This window comes from Pristis pectinata, chromosome 16 (genome assembly GCF_009764475.1).
Source record: "Pristis pectinata isolate sPriPec2 chromosome 16, sPriPec2.1.pri, whole genome shotgun sequence".
NCBI lineage: Eukaryota > Metazoa > Chordata > Chondrichthyes > Rhinopristiformes > Pristidae > Pristis > Pristis pectinata.
Window position 1 is genome coordinate 32,075,343 of NC_067420.1, and position 21,518 is coordinate 32,096,860.

Here is a 21,518-nt window from a genome sequence, read left to right on the forward strand (position 1 = left end):
GATACCCACTTTTGATACATTAATATATTTTAACAAAGATCTGGAGTCCCTGTGCTCAGGAAAGGCAAAAATCAGGTAAAGCTTCCAGTCATGTTTGCTATATTGATCCTTCCTGTGTGAATTTTGGATTTAGAGTGGAGCAGCCTCCACTCTCTTGTTCTCCCTTATTTGCATATCCTCATTTGCCAAGACTGGATGAAAAATGGCACTAGTGACCAACTTGTCACCCAAGCAATATTCCAATGCCTTTAGGACAGGAATTGAAAATTACTCGGGGTAAATGCTTTTGTAGGTTTATTTCCTAAACTAGAGCTAATGTTGGCAGATTGGGCAGGGACAGACAAACTAATCCATCAGCCTATTTACATTGCACAATCATGATAATTTAAACAGCATGATTCACAACACAACCACCACCCAATGACCATGTCACAAGCTGGCTCTGGCTGGTTGAGCAAACTGAATAGATGTAATTTTTTAACTTCAGACTTTTATGGTTATGGTCACAGATCCTCAGTCTCCTAACATACCTGGTATGTTCACTGCACATAATTTTTTTAAGAATTGCACCAAATTAATTTCTGAAAAATGGAGACACAGGAGACTGCAGATGCTTGAGCAACAAAGTCGAAACCCTGCATCATTTCTGAAAAATATCTGTTTTGACATCTTGTAGTTGGTGGCTTTCAGTTTAATTGCTTTTTCTTAAGCTGGTAGCTTCAGATCAAGTTTTATAGCATCATAAATTCACAGGTTGTACATTTGAAGAAGTGACATCTTGGTTTGAAAACGAGTGTCCCAACAGGTAATGACTGCAGTGTGTTACCCATCCATCAGTGCTGTGGCATGTACAAACAACAATCCAGACAGCATGCACGCCCACCCAATCAAGTTTCACCTGCCTCATCTGTGCCAGAGTCTGGGTATCCCACATGGGACTCATTGGTCACCTTGGAGCACACAGAACCATAGTGGATGTCAGTTAGACTCGTGTTAGGAAGGCTTTTGACAAGGTCCTTCATAGCAGGCTGGTCAAAAAATAAAAGATCTTGGGATCCAGAATTGGCTCAGTGGCAGGAAGCAAAAGGTAATGAGGGACATCAGAGTGGAGGCTGCTCTGCTTTAAGTCCAAAATTGCCACAGGAAAAGCACCCATCAACAGGGTGCAGTGCTCAATCCCTTACTTTTTGTGGTATATATGAATAATTTGGGCTTAAATATAGGGAGGATGTAGAAGAAAAGTTTGCAAATGTTACAAAAATTGGCCATGTCACTGATAGGAGGAAAGCTTTAAACTGCAGAATGATATAGGACAGTTGAGCAAAAATAATGGGAAATGAAATTCGTTATGAAGAAGTGTCAGGAGATGTAATTTTGAGAGTGTAACAAGGCAGGGAAGTACACAATAAATGGGAGGTTACTGGGAGATGCGGAGGAAGGGAGGGACTTTTTAATAGATGTCCACAAAATGATTACGTAGCTGAAAAGGCATCCAGGATGTTTTCTTTTAACATGTCTGGGGTAAGAAATCTTTTTCAACTCGCCTTGTATGTGACACCAATCCCGTCTGAGGCTGAAATGGCCCAGCAAACCATTGAATAGAAGAGCTTGGAGTCTTGCCAGAAGTGTATGGGACACTAGTTAGGTTGCAGATTGGGTAATGTGTACAGTTCTGTTCACCACTTTACAGGAAAGATGTGATTGCATTGAAAAGGAGCAGCAGAGAAGTACAAGGATGTTGCCGGAACTAGAAAATTTTGCAATGCAAGTAGCTTGAATAGTCTATGGTTGTTTTCTTTGGAATAGAGGAGGTTGAGGGGAGAATTAATCGAGGTGTATAAAATTGAGAGGGGCCTTTAAGTCCATGCCCTCTGAGCTAAAGGGTTGAAAACCAGAGGGCATGGATTTAAAGCAATTAGTAGAAAGATGAGAAAGGAGATGCTGCTTTATTTGTTCACTCAGTACTTAGCAGGGTTCTGGGATTTACTACCTAAAAAGGTGGTGGGCCAGAAACCCCTGTCACATCTAAAAGGTAGTTGCATATGTACTTGAGCTGTGACCTGCATGGCCTTGGACCAAGTGCTGGAAGATGGGATTTTTTGACTGGCACAGACAGTATGGGCTGAATGGCGTCCTCCAGTGTTGGAACTTCTTTTTGATTCTTTGCTCCCAAGGGACTGCCCAAGAAGAAAAATAGCTAGACAAATGTAATATGATTCAGACCACAACATTTCCAGCTGCAGCCACTCCCAAGTGACAACTAAACTGCTCACACTGACCTCTCCCATCAACCAGGCTTTTCACACCAGCAAGACAAATATCTCTTTCATTTGTAAATATTCTGGTGAATCAGAGATGTGTTGTACCAATGATTCTTTTGGAAATTGGGATGGATGCTTTATCAGAGAGATTGGGAAAGAATTCTGAATTTCTTCAGCTGTGCTCATCATGTTATTCTTTGCATTATGTTTACATTCCCACTGTTAAAGGATTAAAGGTGCAACAGTTTTCTTCTGGTAATCCTTTGAGATTGAGGATGACTTGTGTCCTGGTTTTACTGGTTCTGAGGTGGTTGATGAGGCCAATATAGGAACAGTATATTCTTCCATAGATAGGGCAGGAGGTGGCCCAGGGGGTCAGACACATGGTTAGTTTGTGAGGTGATGCACTCCTTCTGTTGCTTACTCAGGGTTTCTATGTGCTCCAGAGCTTTGAGATTCTCAATAGTTTGTTGCTCCAGATTCCAGCATCTGCAATCTCTTGTGTCTCCATACCATCCTGAATACTCCCTCATTTTAAGGGTCATGGGCCAGAGAGTCTTGGGAATCGGTGGGGATGTTGCACTTCATCTAGGAAGCTTTGACCACCTCAACATTTGCGTTTGTGCAAGCTCAGAGACTGAGCTTCAAGCTATCATTGGTACATTCACTGAAGCTAATGAGACAATTGGCCTTACGCTCAACATCTACAAAACCAGGTTACAACATTACAGCCTGACTGACTCGCTCACTCACTCACTGTTCGTATTTTGTTCAAATACACTGGACAGTAAAATAGCAGTTCAAGTGCTGGGCCACAGAGTTAACTACCTGACAGAGTTTTTATAATTTAATGCAGTTTCGTACCTTATGAGGAGAAAGGATTTTACATTTACATAATGCCTTGTCATACAAATTGCTTTCCATTCAATTAATAGCTTTTTTTGAAATGTCATGAATATTATTGGAATAAGCACCGCAGGCAATTAATCTGCAGCTGAAATTCGTACACCTGGTTAAATAATTAATGGCCCCAATGCAGTTCTCCATTCATTGCTTGGTCTGAACTTCACTTCTTGTCCTTGAAGGGGGCCTGAACAGTGGAGCAGATAATGTGCGTCAACCTGGGATAGTCCCCTGATGGACATCTTCTGTTTATTATATGCATGAAAGACAAACTAAGCACTTTGATGGGCTGGTTACTTAATAGTGTGCACTGAACTGAATCTGACCAGTCATTATTTTTAAACCCTGAGAGACTGCAATCAGTTCACATAAATCATCCTGATTCAAGCTGATTGCTGTGTTTGCTTATAAGGCTGAAGAGGCATCATAGTGTTCTTCAATGCTTGTTGAATAAATTTTAGGATTAATGCACCTATAAATTGCAAGTTTGTAACTATTGTTCTCCCCTCCAAGGAGAAATATTTTGCAGAAGTTGTTTGGTTGGATATTAGTCAAAGGTATTTCAGAGTGACCCTTTTCGGCCTTCTTGGCTGAGGCCATTTATTTAATGGAGCTGCCAAGATTACCCCTGCTCCTCCCGCATCTGCCTACATTTTGTTCCTTATCCAAGTATTTATCCAATTCTATACTTACCCAGTTTTGTTCCTCTTTGTAATACCTCTGCCCCTTTATGTGGGTACTTCTGTTATGAAGCTCCAGTGGAAAACCTTAATCAAATAGCTAACTCACTGAGTCAAACACATTCCCGCTTAGCTGCTGTGCTCTAGCCTGCTGCTGCAGTCTTTAGTCGGCCGTGACTTTTAATTATAATTTTGAATGTAGCTAGCATGGCACTTCCAGTTCACACAGCAAACAAGATTTGAGCTGGAGAATTGCTAAATGACATTTAAATAAATGAACCCAGTAAATTACGAGTGATTTAGCTCACAAAAAAATTATTGGTGTTCAGAGACTCCAGCTCGTTGGTATAATCTGCTGCAATATGCCACGTGGAGAAATGGAATTTTAAAATACATCTGGAAACAGCATTCATTTCTACATGTACACTGATGTCACTCAGCTCAAAGCTCACCACTGCCACTTTGAACTCCAAGATTGCTTTTCCAAAATCCAGAAGTCTATAAGCATTTCTACCAATTACTGAAGCCAATATCCTCATCATAAACTCCATTTTCCAGCCCCACTGATTCAATCCCTCTCCATGGTGTTTGAAACTAAACCAGACTGTTCAAAATCTAGGCATTATTTTATAGCCTGAGATGAGTTTTGGACCACTAAGATCAGCTATATCTGCTGCCCAGCTCCATTCCTTCCCCAGCTCATTCACTGCTGAAACTCTCATCCATGCCTTTTTATCTCTGGACCTGACTATTTCAAAGCAGTTATGGCCAGCCTCCCACATTCTACTCTCTGCAAACTTTATCCATGACTCTGTTGCTGAAGTACCGCCACCAAGCTCTATTCCCTCATCACCCCTGTGCTTGATGATCTAGATTTTTTCCTGATTAAACAATGCATTATTTTTAAAATTCTTGTTCATTTTCAAATCTTTCCATGGCCTCGCCACTCACTATCTCTGTAATCTCCAGCCCTCTAATCCTCTGGGGTATTTGCTGTCCTCCACTTCAAATCATGATGGAATTTAATCATTCGATTATTAGTTGCCAAGGTCCTGGAACTCCTTCCTTGAATATCTCCATCTCTGTACCTCTCTTTCCTCCTTTAAGACACTTCTTGAAACCTACCTCATTTGACCAAGCATTGGGTCATTTGTTTTGATGTCTTTATGGACTTGGTGTGAAATTTCTGGTTGATGATGCTTCTGACCCTTGGGACTTCTGGCTTTGTTAGATGCATGATATAAAGGTACATTGGTGTAAAACACATAATTTGAAAATAAAAATGTAAAAGATCAAGTCCCACAATGAAGAATTCTGCTAAATTAATGATGGGATAAGATAACTCGTGGTTTTTAATTTGATTCTGAGATCAGTGTTGTATAATCTGTAAGTAATCAGATCATCACAGTAGATTAAATTTACTAGATCATAGAGAGGAACAGAATGTCTTGAATTCCAGTTTTCAAATTGCAGTCTTTTTGTCTATTTTTGTTATCATTTTACAGAGAAGGAAAATGTATTACATATCAAGTCACCTGACAAGAGGCTGAGTGGCTAAAAGATGCTAAAATTTTCAACTCTTACTCATGTCGATTTCTTCTAATTGACAGGAATGGTAAACCGGGAGGTGCTGGATCAGGTGGAACGTGGTTATCGAATGCCGTGCCCACCTGAATGTCCCGAGTCTCTCCACGATCTCATGATTCAGTGCTGGAAGAAGGAGCCAGAAGAGAGGCCAACCTTTGAGTATTTGCAGGCCTTCCTAGAAGATTACTTCACTTCCACAGAACCTCAGTACCAGCCAGGAGAAAACTTATAGGCCCAGTCATTGAAGGCAGCATTGGAGACATTGTGCAGCTTGAGAATGCAAAAATTCAATCAGCCTAGCTGCACGCAGCCCTTAAATCTGCTTAATAACTGGAATTCCCGTGCACTGTGCACTACTTCATCTTTGCATATTGCTCCAGTGTATAGATAATTTTGTTTATGAGGCACTATAGATATTTAATTTGAATTTCAACACCTGTTGATGGGTAAGGTTCTGACTAAAGAGGTAACGAAGAATTTCCTTGTGCAAGCAAAGCCAAAACACCAAATAAGGAATTCTGTCTCCTTAATTAATTTTTAACCTTCTCTCAAACCTATTGACTGTCCCTTCTGTAGTCTACCTACAAAAACAAATCTAGAATGATCTCTTTACAGCAGTATTTTCTTCCTCTTCATAGGTTGGGAAAATATAGTAGTCAAGCAAGGATTAAAAGGCACCAGAGGTCTATCGTACTTTTGGTGCTAGACTAGTTTATCTAGAAAAAAATGTTCTTATATACAATTTACTTAACTGGAAATTGCAACAACATTAAGACATTTTGCACATTTCCTTTTTTTATTATTGTTGGTATAACATGCCTTTGTTATCTTCATTATTATTTATATTTTTAATCCATATGAATTGTAGAAAGCTGATTCTGATTGATATGGTGGTAAAGCCTAAGCATTTCAGTGTTTTGTCTCCCCTGCAGTACTTTATGTATATAATGTTTTTTTTTGCTGGTGAGAGGAACGAAAACATTGGATAAGCTGCCATCTTTTATGACTTGATATAGCAATAATGTGAACAAGAAAATGAAACATTTTGCTGTTTCTTAAGAATTATAAGTGAGTTGGTTAGCTTGCAGAGATAGTATTAATTGGTTATAGCAGGTATATTAGGCAACAGTGATGCTCGCATCATGGTTTCAGCTCTGTGTGTGTGCAAACCCAAGCCCATTGTAGTAGGTGTCCTCAGGACTGTCCTCTAGTGGTCATAATGAATATGAGATGAACAGTTCTGTTTCCAGACAGAATTAATGAGGTGCCAAACATGAATGCTTATTACAGATGCACATTTGATGCCACTGGATATATGAAATATTTACAGAAAACTATGATAAAAATCTTTCTATTGCGAATAAACCAGCCTCAATAAATATTCGCTTAGTTTCAAGCCAAATGTGTACATGTTTGGCCATAGTTATGTGAATATTAAGACATGCATTTGTGTGAAAATCCTTTGTCTGGAGAAGTTAACCCATTTATTTGAAACCTGTTAACACTTTTAAAAAGGAATTTCATACAAATCCATAAATTATTTCAGCACTAATATTTGCACAGTGGGATTTCAAGGCCTTGCATTTTAAGGTGATAAAAGTATTTTTGCACAGGCTGTAACATATTTTGTTTTGCACACAATAGCAGGATTACATGGTAGAGGTATTCCCATTCCCTGCTGAATGTCTGAAAACATCCTTCACTAGGTGTTGAAGGTTGTTTCTTGGATGGGCAGTGACAACTTACTTTTATGATTATCTGTTCATTGTTGATAGCCAGGTAAAGGAGAAAATTGAGGGCCAATAGACACTATTGCTTTGGGGGTACAAAAGATATATTGGACTGCATTAAAATGGCAAAGATCTGTTATAATGCAATAGGGGGATCATGGCTTTATTGATGGCTCTTTATCAAATCACCTTTAATGTATGTGCTGTGTCAAGGCATTTATAAAGTTGGATCCAAAGAGTTTTGTTACCATAAAATGCTGTAATGATTTTAAAAAATGTATAAAGGTCCAAGAAAACCCCTTAGCCCCAAAAATTGCATTTCTCCAGTCTAAACAACTTGGTTCTTTTTCACTTGTGTTACATTGATTCCTGAATTCCACCACAATAATTTTTGAGCAGAATGGTGTTTTATCTGTATCTCTACTAGTAATTGTTACTATGGTCAAACTAGTGAACTCGTGGCAACATTTTGCTTCCCTTGATAGCTGCCTTCTCAAAATAGTGAAGATGGTTCAAGCACATTGGGAAGAACAGGCTATGCCTTTAACTCTGTAGATGAGCACAAAGATGGAGACTAAGGTGGTGAAATGGATAGATGACAAAGGAATGATCCTGTGGAAATTATCCCAACTTCATCGTCAACTGAATAATCTTGGCTGTTAACTCATGCAAAGTGAATTTTAGCTAACATGCTAAAATGAGTTTAGCCTGAACAGCACATGAGTTTTTTGTTTCCTTTTCTGGCTGACTATCGAGCTAACAATAATCAGTGCATGAGAGTTTAAATTTTGGAAAAATAAGGCAAGAAATGGTACAACTGAAAATTCTTGTTAATAGTCCCCTGTGAATTCCTAATGAGTGTGAATAATTATTTTGTGCAAATTAAATTTGTTATTCATTAGCAACTAACTGTATTTGGTAATGCCTCTTAAGTCACAGGCCTATCTCTTGTCATTTTCTCACTGTGATCAATGACTGCACAGAATCTTAAGTATGCATTTGGAATAAACCAATATGTGAGGGAAAAGTAAAGTTGGTACTGAATGGGAGTGAAGACCCCCCCCTACAAATTGGGGGACTATTCTAACTAGCTTGGTGAATTAGTATAAAGACACTGGAGTCAAATGGTGGAATAGGTTCAGTCAGTCCTTTGTATATAATATAAAGTATTACAAAATTTTAGGGCAAAATGTATGCTGTTCAAATTTTTACTTTCCAGCTGCAGAAATTGGCAACACAGCTACAAAAGTGATAATTTTAATAATTTCTCTTTGAATCTTTTTTTTATTGCCTATAATAATACTGAAATTCCATCTTCTTTTCTTTATGAAAAGAATGAATTGTGTATGTAATGTTTTGGTTACTATGGTACTTATGACTTACTTATGCTGTACACATTCCCATGGCCTGTGCAGAGAATATATTGATTTTCAATTCTGATTTAATTTTTTTTTTACAAAAAGAAATGCAACCTTTGCATTTTGAAAACCTTAATATTCACCTTTGTATGTATTTCCACATATTTCTGCTGTGTATAATTATGTTTGGGTGTAAGCTCTTTTGTAATTTTGGGGAGGGTGGGGAGCAAGTTAATTTTTTTTGCAAGTTCATGTTCCATTTTTGTGCAATTAAACAAAATGATTAAACTATACTGATGTCATCACAACTTTTTTTTCTAAAAGTGGAAATATCACAATGTTTACTGTGTCTGATAGTTGGAGTAATATCTTTACTAAATCTAATGTACAAAAGGTGGTAAGAGCAGCAGTTGGCCACTTGGCCCCTCAAGCCTGCCTTGCCATTCAACATGGTTGGTCTGCCCCAGGCCTTATCTCTTCTGTACCAGTTCCATGTAGCCCTCAATTCCCTGAACTTATCTACTTGCTCTTTAAATACCCCCAATAGGCTAGCCTCTGTAACTCTCTGGGATAAGGAATTCCTGAGATTTAACCACCATCTGTGTGAAGTAGTTCCTATGCCCCTCAGTTTTAAATGGCCATACCCTAATCTTTCAATTATGTCCCTCTTTCGAGATTCTCCCACAAATGGAAACATTTCTACCGTGTCGTGTCCCCAGAGGATCTTGTGTTTAAATAAGATCACCTACCATTCTTCTAAACTCCAAAGAGTATAGATCTAATTTCTTTAGCAAGTTGTATAGGTCAACCCTTTCATCCCAAAAGTTAGCCTATTGAATTAACCAATAGAATCTCTTTTGGACTGCCTCCAATGCTAATAAGGGGACCAAAATTGTGCACAGCACTCCAGATATGGCCTCACCACTACCCTGCACAATTGTAACACTACTTCCCCGTTTATAAACTCCAATCTTCGTGCAGTAAAGGCCAGAATGCCATTTGCCCTCCTACCCATTTATTCTGCCTCTGTCTTCAATCGTCAATCCATGCTAACATACTTCACCTAATACAATGTGCTTTTACTTGTATGCTAAGCTTTTTATCTGGCATCTTGGCAATGCCTTCTGAAAATCCAAATAGAGGTTCTCTTCTATTTACTCTGCTTGCTACAAAGTACTCTAGCAAACAGGATTTATCTTAAAACCATGTTGATTTGGTTTGATTGATTACATTAAGCTTCTCTAAATGACTAGCTATTTCTTCCTTGAGTGTAGAGACCAGCATCTTACCAACAACAGATGTTAAGCTAAAAGGTGTACAGTTACCTGCTTTTTGTCATCTTCCCTTGAGCAATGGAGTTACATTTGTCATTTTCCAATTTGCTGGTATGTCCCTGGAACTCTGAAATTCAGACTCGGTTCCACTCCCTCTGCAGATGCTTCCTTTAAAATCTTTGGGTATGGGCTGTCAGGACCTGGTGATTGTCTGACTTTAGTCCAAGTGGTGTTTCTAATACCTTGTCCTTGTGATTGTTACAAATTCTTCCATAGCATTTGAGACTAGTCCATCAGAAATCTTTGGGATAGTTGCAATGTTCTTCACTATGAAGATTGAAGCAAAAAATTGATTTAACTTGCCTGCCATTTCTTTGTTTCCCATTATTAATTCCCCAATCTTGCTCATGGAGGGTCCCACACTTACCCTAGATAACACCTTGCTTTTTATATATCCATAAAAATCCCTGCTGTTTGTTTTGAAATTACTTGCCAGTTTTCTCACATAATCAATTTTCTTCCCCTTACTAATATTTTAGTCTCTTGCTGCTGGTTCTTGTAAATTCCTCTAATCTACCAGCAGCTCTTGCCACTTTATATACTCTTTAATTTAATGCTTTCCTTGACCTTGCTAATGTGATTGGTGAGCCACATGGTTCCCTCACTCTCCTGAATTCTAAACTCTCCATTTCCTGACTGCAGTATATATCCTCTAATGGAAGGCCTATTGGGCTGGAAAGGCCTGATCCTAATCAGAGAAGCAAAGCAGACTTGGGTCTAAATCATACTTGAATGGGAAACCAGCAATGAACACCAGGATTTACTTAGGGAAAAGATGGATGATGCCAGGTCACTTTGCCTTAAAATCACCTCTGATGTTGCAGCATTTAAGGTGCCTCTAGTGGCTGCAGGAGTCTTGGGGCTGACTGACCTCAAGGGTGAAGTGCTGGAAACACTCAGTGGGTCAGGCAGCATTTATGAAAAGAGAAGCAGACTATATGTTCCCAGTCAAAGACCCTTTAGCAGAAGTTATTTTAGGCAAGGAGAAAGCAATCTGAAATGCTCTTTCCCCATCCATTGCTATATCATCTGTTCAAAGTTTGAGTGGTAACAGCGGCCTTGTTTAGGAGGAATTTTCTCACCGATGGCTTTAGTTGAGTAGGCTAGTTATGCTTCATGTTGAGCCTTACACTTGAACGATGACAACACCATCACCAGCAAGGAGGCAACTTACTTGAGAGAGGAGAAAGGAAGGGGAGAAATTGATCATAACAATAACAATTAATGAAGCATATTGAACATAAATGGGGCACCATTCAACCTGCCTGGCTTATGGCCACATTATTCATAACATCTGACTACTTGCTCAATAATTCCAGACTTTATCTCCACTGACCTTCCTGGGAAATCAATTTGAAATTTGTAAAGCATAAGAAATTCTCCCAAGTGTAAAATTGATTCTGGCTGTCTGCAAATTGACAACACTTGGTTATTTGTTTGGTTTCTTCAAGTTTGTCATTTCTTATGATGTTTGTTTTCTCTTACTTGGTTAGGTTTCAGAGTGGAATGTTACATTAGCTCCTCTCCAACATGATATGCAAAACCAAATCACAGGATCGATAACTGGAATTAGATTTACAAGTTAATAAATTTGACACACTCAGATAACATTTGATATAAATTAATTTTTCACTTTGTGTAATTTTCAGCTTTCTCAACACTCTTGCTTTTACCTAGATTTAATTTTCTGAATCACAATTTAAAAATTCCCAATAACTTATTAAAAATGAAATATAGGCACAGCTTAAAAAAAAAAGCAGATTTCTTTTTAAAACATCTGCTCAAAGAGGTTTTCGGGTCATTTCGGCGAACTTCGGAGCAGCTAAGTTTTTTTTCTCTAATCGGGAATAGTGGGGCAAGACTACGCAGGCGCGTGACGTAAGCGGTTAGCACGCGAGCAGTTTAAAAAGACCGCCATATCCAGCGGGCAGTGGAGTGAGAGGGAGCAGAGTGATTGGGCTTTGGCTCAACGGGCGTAGGCGGTAAAGGGGTGAGGCGGAATCCACTTATCTATCATTCTTTTTGGCATCAAGAGGTGGAGGCCATCTGCAACAACACTGGTGAGTAGCTGGTAAGTAAGGGTAAGGTTGACTTATTATCATAGATTTTTAAGTAGACTACAGCTAGGTAGGGGAGCAAAGAACTATTTCAGATGGAGGGCATGGAGATGTGCTGCAGCTGCTTGATGTGGGAGCTAGTGGACACTGCTGTGGTACACAGCGAGGCTGGAGGAACTTCGGCTCAGAATTGATGAGCTGGAGTCACAGCTTCAAATGCTGCGGAGCATCAGGGAGGGAGAGAGATACGTAGATGCTGTGCATCGGGAGGCAGTCACCCCCCCCCCCCCACCCTTAGAGCAGGTATTTCTAGGGTCCAGGAGGCAGATAGAAGGGTGACTGTCAGGGGAGAGAAAGAGAAAGGGAACAGGCAGCTAGAGCAGAGGACCCCGGAGGCTGTTCCCCTCAGTAACGGGTTTTCCGCTTTGGATGCTGTTGAGGGGGATGACCTACAGGGATCAAGCGGCAGTAGCCAGGTCTCTGGCACTAGGACTGGTCCTGCTGCTCAGAAGGGAAGGGTGGAGAAGAGGAAGGCAGTAGTGATCGAGGGACTCGATAGTCAGGGAAACAGACAGGGTTCTGTGGACGTGAGCGAGAATCCCGGATGGTATGTTGCCTCCCAGGTGCCAGGGTCCGGGATGTCTCTGATTGGGTCCACAGCATTCTTGAGCAGAAGGGAACGCAGCCAGAAGTCGTGGTACATATCGGTACCAACGACATAGGTAGGAAGGGGGATGAGGTTCTGAAAAGGGAGTTTAGGGAGCTAGGCAGAAGGCTGAAGAACAGGACCTCAAGGGAGCAATCTCAGGATTGCTGCCAGTGCCACGTGATAGTGAAGGTAAGAATAGGAGGAGATGGCAGCTGAATGCATGGCTGAGGAGTTGGTGCAGGGGGCAGATATAGATTTTTGGATCATTGGTATCTCTTCTGGGGAAGGTGGGACCTGTACAGAGTGGATGGGTTACACTTGAACTCGAGGGGGACCAATATCCTTGCAGGCAGGTTTGCTAGTGTGGTTCAGGAGGGTTTAAACTAGTTTGCAAGGGCCATGGGAACCAGAGGGATAGGTCAGTGGAAGAAGTGCATGGAGTAAAGTCAGATCTAACATATAGAGAGGATTTGAGGAAGGAGAAGCAGAGTATAGGGTATAAAAGTAGAAAGGTGGATGGGCTAAAGTGCATTTACTTAAATGCAAGAAGTATCAGGAATAAGGGTGACGAACTAAGCCTGGATAAATACGTGGAACTATGATATTGTGGCTCTTGCAGAGACTTGGCTGTCACCAGGGCAGGAATGGATACTGAATATTCCTGGATTTCAGTGTTTTAAAAGGGATAGGGAGGGAGGGAGGAGAGGAGGAGGGGTGGCGTTACTGGTCAGGGATACAATTACAGTTGCAGAAAGGGTGGATAATATAGAGGGATCCTTATAGGTAATGAACTGGGTCAGGTGACAGATCTCTCAGTGGGTGAGCATTTGGGGGACAGTGACCACCGCTCCATAACCTTCAGCATTGTAATGGACAAGGATAGGAGCAGAGAGGACAGGAAGATATTTAAATTGGGGAAGGGCAAATTATGAGGCTATAAGGCTAGAACTTGCGAGTGTGAATTGGGATGACATTTTTGAAGGGAAATGTACTATGGAGATGTGGTCGTTGTTCAGTAATGTCTTGCAGGAGGTTAGGGATAAATTTGTCCCGGTGAGGCAGAGAAGGAATAGCAGGGTGAAGGAACCATGGGTGACAAGAGAGGTGGAACAACTAGTTAGGAGGAAGAAGGCAGCATACATAAGGTTTAGGAAGCAAGGATCAGATAGGTCTCTTGAGGAATATAGGGTAGCAAGGAAGGAACTTAAGGGGCTGAGGAGAGCAAGAAGGGGACACGAAAAGGCCTTGGCGAGTAGGGTTAAGGAAAATCCCAAGGCTTTTTCCACTGACATGAAGAGCAGAAGGATGACGAGAGTGAAGGTAGGACCGATTAGAGACAAAGGTGGGAAGATATGTCTGGAAGCCGTGGAAGTGGGTGAGGTCCTCAATGGATACTTATCTTCAGTATTCACCAAGGAGAGGGGCCTTGATGACGCTGAGGACAGTGTTGGTAAGGTTAATGTTCTGGAGCATGTAGATATCAAGAGAGAGGATGTGTTAGAGCTGTTAGAAAATATTAGGACAGATAAGTCCCCGAGTCCTGATGGAATATTCCCCAGGCTGCTCCGCAAGGTGAGGAAGGAGATTGCTGAACCATTGGCTAGGATCTTTGAGTCCTCGTTGTCCACGGGAATGGTACCGGAGGATTGGAGGGTGGCAAATGTTGTCCCCTTATTCAAAAAATGAAGTAAGGATAGTCCAGGGAATTATAGACCAGTGAGCCTTATGTCTGTGGTGGGCAAGCTGTTGGAAAAGATTCTTAGAGATAGGATCTATGGGCATTTAGAGAACCATGGACTGATCAGGGACAGCCAGCATGGCTTTGTGAAGGGCAGATCATGTCTCACACGACTGATAGGATTCTTTGAGGAGGTGACCAGGAAGGTTGATGAGGGTAGTGCAGTAGATGTGGTCTACATGGATTTTAGTAAGGCGTTTGACAAGGTTCCACATGGTAGGCTTCTTCAGAAGGTCAGAGGGCATGGGATCCAGGGAGGCTTGGCCGTGTGGATTCAGAATTGGCTTGCCTGTAGAAAGCAGAAGGTTGTGGTGGAGGGAGTGCATTCAGATTGGAGGGCTGTGACTCACGGTGTCCCACAAGGATCGGTTCTGGGACCTCTACTTTTCATGATTTTTATTAATGACCTGGATGAGGTGGTAGAAGGGTGGGTTGGCAAGTTTGCAGACGACACAAAGGTTGGTGGAGTTGTGGATAGTGTGGAGGACTGTTGAAGATTGCAGAGGGACATTGATAGGATGCAGAGCTGGGCTGACAAGTGACAGATGGAATTCAATCCGGAGAAGTGTGAGGTGGTACACTTTGGAAGGACAAACTCCAAGGCAGAGTACAAGGTTAATGGCAGGATTCTGGGGAGTGTGGAGGAGCAGAGGGATCTGGGGGTTGCCTCACAGGTGGATAGGGTAGTTAAGAAAGCTTATTGGATGTTAGCATTCATAAGTCGTGGGATCAAGTTTAAGAGCCGCAATGTAATGATGCAGTTCTACAAAACTCTGGTTAGACCACACTTAGAATACTGTGTCCAGTTCTGGTCACCTCATTACAGGAAGGATGTGGAGGCATTGGAAAGGGTGCAGAGGAGATTTACCAGGATGCTGCCTGGTTTAGAGGGTATGCATTATGAGGAGAGACTAAGGGTGCTAGGGCTTTACTCTTTGGAGAGAAGGAGGATGAGAGGAGACATGAAAGAGGTGTACAAAGTATCAAGAGGAATAGATAGAGCAGCCAGCGCCTCTTTCCCAGGGCACCAATGCTCAATACAAGAGGGCATGGCTTGAAAGTAATGGTGGGGGGGGGGGGTGGGGGGATGGGGGGGAAGTTCAAGGGAGATATCAGAGGAAGGTTTTTTACCCAGAGAGTGGTTGGGGCATGGAATGCACTGTCTGGGGCGGTGGTGGAGGCAGGTACATTGGTCAAATTCAAGAGATTGCGAGATAAGCATATGGAGGAAGTTAAAATAAGGAGGGATATGTGGGGGGAAGGGTTTAGATAGTTTTTAGGCGAGGTTTAAAAGTTGGCACAACATTGTGGGCCAAAGGGCCTGTATTGTGCTGTACTTTCTATGATTCTATGATAAGGCAAACAAAATAAAGGGCCATCAATTGTTTGGATCTGAAACCAGGAACCACTGGATTTCTAACCAGAGTTGTTTATCAGAGAACATTTTTGAAGTCTGATTGACATATCTTTTACATATACATCTGCAATTTTTGTCTGCATATTGACAACACTGGGAGAGTTACTTGAATTCCTCAGGTTTGTCATTTCTTATGATATTTGTTTTCCATACTTGGTCAGGTTTGAGAAAGCAACGTGGCAATAGCTCCTCTCCAACAGAAGGTGGAAAACCAAATTGCAAGAGCAATAGTTAGATTTACAAGCTGATGAATTTTACACATTACACACGTGTGCACACATAAATATGCAGGTTACATTTTATAAAAATGAATTTTCCACGCAGCTTTTTCTACCCCTTCATTTTTATCTGGATTTAATTTTCTGAAATAACAAGTTAAAAAGTCGAAAGAATTGATTCTGAAAATAAAAATATGGGCACAGTAAAGAGAGCAGCTTTTATATTAAAAAAAAATCTGCTCAAGACACAGTGGGTAAGACAAACAAAATAAAGGATAATCAATTGTTTAGAACCAGAAACAACAAGTGTTGGGATTGGGTTTCTAATCAGAGTTGTCTTCCGGACACATTTTGAATTCTATTTTACATACATTTTGCAGGTTCTTGTTGTTGATATTTTTATGTGAAGTTATTATTTGGTGAGTTGCACAAAACCAGTAGCTCCTGAGCTTGGTGCTCGGTCTCGGTAAGTTAGTTAATTCTTACTGGGGTTTTGCTGGAGTTGCAGCATTTAACTTCAGTGATCTTGGACCAGAAAAGGGAAAATTAACGATGCTGTAAGTACGTGTGCATGAACATTTGAAAAGGGCAGGACACAGCTTTGATGAAATAACAGAATAATCAAAACAGAGAATACTCAGCTTTCAACTTTAATTGACATGTGCTATCTGGTGTCAATTGCAAATTCCAGCTCCTGCGAAAAGAAGCTCCTCCAAAGATGGCCACAGTGGTTGTCCTGTAAGTTAAGCAAATGCCGCTATTACTATAAAGTCCTAATTAGTAATAATGGCCATTTTAATCAGCACTCCGTGTGAAGAGGAACAAGCAGCATCATTCCCTTATTTTGTTCTCAAAATAGGGCGAAGCTGCTTATTTAATATCTATCATTCGAAAAACTTTAACAAATTGTTAAGTAAAACAGCATTTTGCTTGAATTTACATTGAGTTGCCCATAAACAGGATGCGAACACTCAGCGCTCTTCCACTCCATACCTCCAGGATTAATGAGGGTGGGTGGGAGGTTGGGGTGGAAGGTAGCTGCCACATCCTGCTGTATTGTATTTATCCCAATCTTGTGACCTCATCCACCTGCCAATATTCCTGCCTAGTTCCTTTGATTGGCCATTCAAGGTCTCCACATCTCTTCTTCTGTTTTGAAGTGGGATACTTGTAGATGGTATATTTGACATTTATTGTATTCAAATTGTCATAGTCATAGAGTTATAAAGCATGGAAACTGACCCTTCGGCCCAACTGGTCCATTAGCCCATAATCTTATAAACCTTTCCAATCCATATACCTGTCCAACTGTACCTGCCTCAACCACTTCAGATACCACCCTTTGTGTAAAACATTTTCCCATCAAGTTCCTATTAAATCTTGCCCCTCTCACCTTAAACCTATGCCCTCTAGTTCTTGATTCCCCAACCCTGAGAAAGGGACTCAGTGCATTCACCCTATCTATGTCCCTCATGATTTTATACACCTCTATAAGATCACCTCTCAGTGCCCTACTGTCCAAGGAGTAAAATCCTAGCCTGTTCAACCTCTTCCTATAACTCAGCTCCTCAAGTTCTAGCGACATCCTTGTAAATCTTTTCTGCACTCTTTCCAGATAGGATAAATGCACTGAGTCTCTTTCTCAGGGCTGGGGAATCAAGAACTAGAGGGCATAGGTTTAAGGTGAGAGGGGAAAGATTTAATAGGAACTCGAGGGGCATCTTTTTTACACAAAGGATGGTATCTATGTGGAAATGGTTGAGGCAGGTACAACAACAACTTTTAATAGACAGTTGGACGGGTACATCTTCCTTATAGCAGGGTGACCAAAACTGAACACAATGCTCCAAGTGCAGCCTCACCAGCATCCTATACAACCACAGCATGACCTCCCAACTTTTATACTCAATGCCCCGACTTATGAAGGCCAGTGTGCCAAAAGCCTTCTTCAACACCTTGTCTACCTGTGACTCCACTTCCAGTGAACCATGTATTTGTACTCCAAGGTCCCTCTGTTCTACAACACTCCCCAGGGCCCTGCTGTTCACTGTCCAAGTCATACCTGGACTTGACTTTCCAAAATGCAGCACCTCGCCCTTATCCAAATTAAACTCCACTTGCCATTCCTCGGCCCACTTACTCAGCTGATCAAGATCCCCCTGTAATTTTTGATAACCTTCTTAATTTTCCACTATATCATTTATTTTAGTGTCATCTGCAAACTTAATGACCATGCCCTGTACATTCTTATCAAAATTGTTGATATAGATGACAAACAATCGGCCCAGCACCAACCCCTGAGGCACACCACTAGTCACGGGCCTCCAGTCCGAGAAACAACCTTTCACCATCGCCCTCTGCTTTCTACCACCAAGCCAATTGTGTATCCAATTAGCCAGTTCTCCCTGGATTCCATGCGATCTAACCTTCTAGAGTAGCCTACCATGTGGAACCTTATCAAAGGCCTTACTGAAGTCCATATAAACCACGCCTACTGCCCTGCCCTCATCAACTTTCTTGGACACATCATCAAAAAATTCAGTCAAGTTCGTAAGCCATGATTTCCCATGCACAAAAAGCCATGCTACCCCTGTCTTTCCAGATGTATGTACAATTTATCCCTCGGAATCCTCTCCAGTAACTTACCCACCACAGATGTTAGACTTACTGGTCTACAAGTTCCCTGATTTTTCTTTGCCAGTCTTCTTAAATAAAAGGCACAACATTCGCTACCCTCCAGTCTACTGGCACCTCACTGGTGGCTAACGATAATGCAAATATTTCAGCCAGGGCTCCCACAATTCCTTCCCTCGCCCTGCAGTGTTCTTGGATTCAGGAATTGGATTCAGGAATCATTTTTAAAGATATTTGGTCAACTAGAAGAGAACACTTACCATCAGTTTAATGTCTTACTGAAAGTATGCCAAGATATGTGGTAAATTCTCCCAAGTTTAAAACTGATTCTGGTTGTTTGCAATTCTTGTCTACAAATTGGCAACACTTAGAAAGTTGTTTGGATTCCTAAAGTTTTGTCATTCCTTATGAGGATTATTCTCCTTGCTTTAGGTATGAGAATGCAACATAACATTAGCTCTTCTCCAACACAATGTGGAAAACTAAATCATAGAACAGTACAACACAGGAACAGGCCCTTCAGCCCACAATGTTGTGCCACTAATTAAACTAATGACAGCTAATCCCTCCTGCCTGCACATGATCCCTATCTCTCTATTCTCTGCATATTCATGTGCCTATCTAAGAGCCTCTTAAACACCTCTATCATATATGCCTCCACCACCACCCCTGGCAGCAAATTCCAGGCACCCACCACTCTGTGTAAAAACCTGCCCCGCACATCTCCTTTGAATTTTCCCACTCTTATTTTAAGTGCATGCCCTCTAGTATTAGACATTTCAATCCTGGGAAAAAGATACCAGCTGTCTATCTATGCCTCTCATAATTTTATAAACTTCTATCGGGTCTCCCCTCAGCCTCTGGCGCTCCAGAGGAAACAACCCTAGTTTGTCCGACCTCTCCTTATAGCACATGACCTTTAATCCAGGCAGCATCCTGATAAACCTCTTCTGCACCCTCTCCATAGCCTCTACATCCTTCATATAATGGGGTGAGCAGAATTGAATGCAATACTCCAGATGCAGCCTCACTAGAGTTTTATAAAGCTGCAACATAACTTACTGACTCTTGAACTCGATGCCTCAACTAATTAAGGCAAGCATGACATATGCCTTCTATACCACCATTTCGACTTATGTGGCCACTTTGAGAGCATTGGACTTGGACACCAAGATTCCTTTGCATATCAATGTTGTTAAGGGTCCTGCCATTAGTTGTGTACTTTCCCTTTACATTTGATCTCCCAAACTGCAACACCATATGCTTGCCCAGATTAAACTCTATCTGCCATTTATCTGCCCATATCTGCAGCTGATCTAAATCCCACTGCATCCTTTGGCAATCTCCTACACAATCTAGAATGCCACCAATCTTTGTACTGTCTGCAAACTTACTAACCTACCTATCCACCTTTTAATCAAAGTCATTTAACAGCAGAGGTTCCAGAACGGATCCCTACGGAACACCATTAACCATGGACCTCCAGCCAGAATAAGACCCATCGACCACTACCCTCTGTCTTCTATGGGAAGCTAATTTTGAATCCAAACATCAAGTTACCACAGATATTATGCATCTTAATCTTCTGGATGAGCCTACCACGGGGGACCTTGTTACTTACTGCCCTAAGTAATAAGATTGTAACAAGATTTACGTGACAAGGTTCCACTCATAACGCAGTTTTCAGCTTTTTCAACCCTCATTTTTACCTGATTTAACTTCTTGAGGAATTAATTAAAAAAGTAAAACATTGGCATAGCAAAGAGCACCATTTCTAAAAAAAAGGTCTGCTTGAGGCAGACTGGGTACAATAAACTAAACAAAGGATTATTGTAATGTTTGGATCCTATATCAAGAAGTATTGGGTATTGGGGTTCTAATCAGAGTTGTCTTCCAGACTCATCTTGAATTCCAATTTATATACCTTCTGTAGGTTCTTTTTGTTGATAATATTTTTACATGACATTATTATTTTGCTGAGCTGCACAAAACCAGTGGCTCCTGAGCTTGGTGCTCAGTCTCAGTAACTTAACTAAGTTTTAGTGGGGTTTTGCTAGAGTTGCAACAGTTAACTTCAGTGCCCTTGGGCTAGAAAAGTGAAAATAAATCATGCTGTAATTATGTGTGCATAAACATTTGAAGAGGACAACTTTGATGTCATAATAGAATAACCAAAACAGAATTATCTTTTGGCCTGCTCTTCATAATCGACAATGACAAGGTACTAGAGACACTGACATCTTGGCACCTGATATCTGAACAAGGAGTCAATGTCCTGAACAGAGTGAAAAGATTGGAAAGGAAACAAGATCACTAGCACAAACATAGAATGGGTCCAATATTTGTAAAGACAACGTGGAAGTGGACTGTGTCCACAGACAATACACAAATAAAACGTTCATTACCTGGATTCCAAACAGATAATATTCAGTTTTCAACTTTGATTGAAAGCCGTGCTATCTGATGTCAATTGCAAAGTCCAGCTTCTGCAAAAGGAAGCTCTTCCAAAGATGGCCTCAGTGGTTCTCAAACTTTACTGTCATTATAAAATTCTAATTAATAATAATGACCATTTTAATCAGCACCTAGTGTGAAGAGGAACAAGCAGTATCATTCCATTATTTTTTTCTCAGAATAGGGAGAAGTTACATATACATGCCATTAGAAAATCTTTTAACCCCACATCAACCTGCCAAATAAAACAGCATTTTGCATGAATTGGATGTTAAAATGGTAAAAACCCATAACAACCCTGGCACCCTGAAGGTTGGGACAATGACCCTGCTCCCAGGGCAGTTGGTAATTTATGCATATAATGAGGCTATGTTTAGCCACCATTTTAAATTTTCTTCTGACCTGTTAACTATTCCAAGGCACAAAAAATTCAGTGACTAAATTAATGTGGGAGGTAGCTGCCATTCCCAATACTTACCTACTTTTCCCAGTCCCAGT

At 41.0% G+C, this 21,518-nt stretch overlaps 1 protein-coding gene across 4 annotated transcripts in view; it reads left to right on the forward strand.

Annotated features, from left to right (window-relative positions):
- Positions 1-8,811, forward strand: part of LOC127578691 (proto-oncogene tyrosine-protein kinase Src-like) — a 153,088-nt gene extending 144,277 nt beyond the window's left edge. For 3 of the 4 annotated variants that reach the window (XM_052030973.1, XM_052030972.1, XM_052030975.1), the window contains one exon: positions 5,455-8,778. In XM_052030973.1, the coding sequence (XP_051886933.1) occupies positions 5,455-5,663 (209 nt within the window). In that variant the 3' untranslated portion in view covers positions 5,664-8,778. Of the gene's footprint in view, positions 1-5,454 lie in introns of all 4 variants that reach the window. The other variant, XM_052030974.1, reaches the window with a different exon arrangement.
- The last annotated feature ends 12,707 nt before the right edge of the window (positions 8,812-21,518 follow it).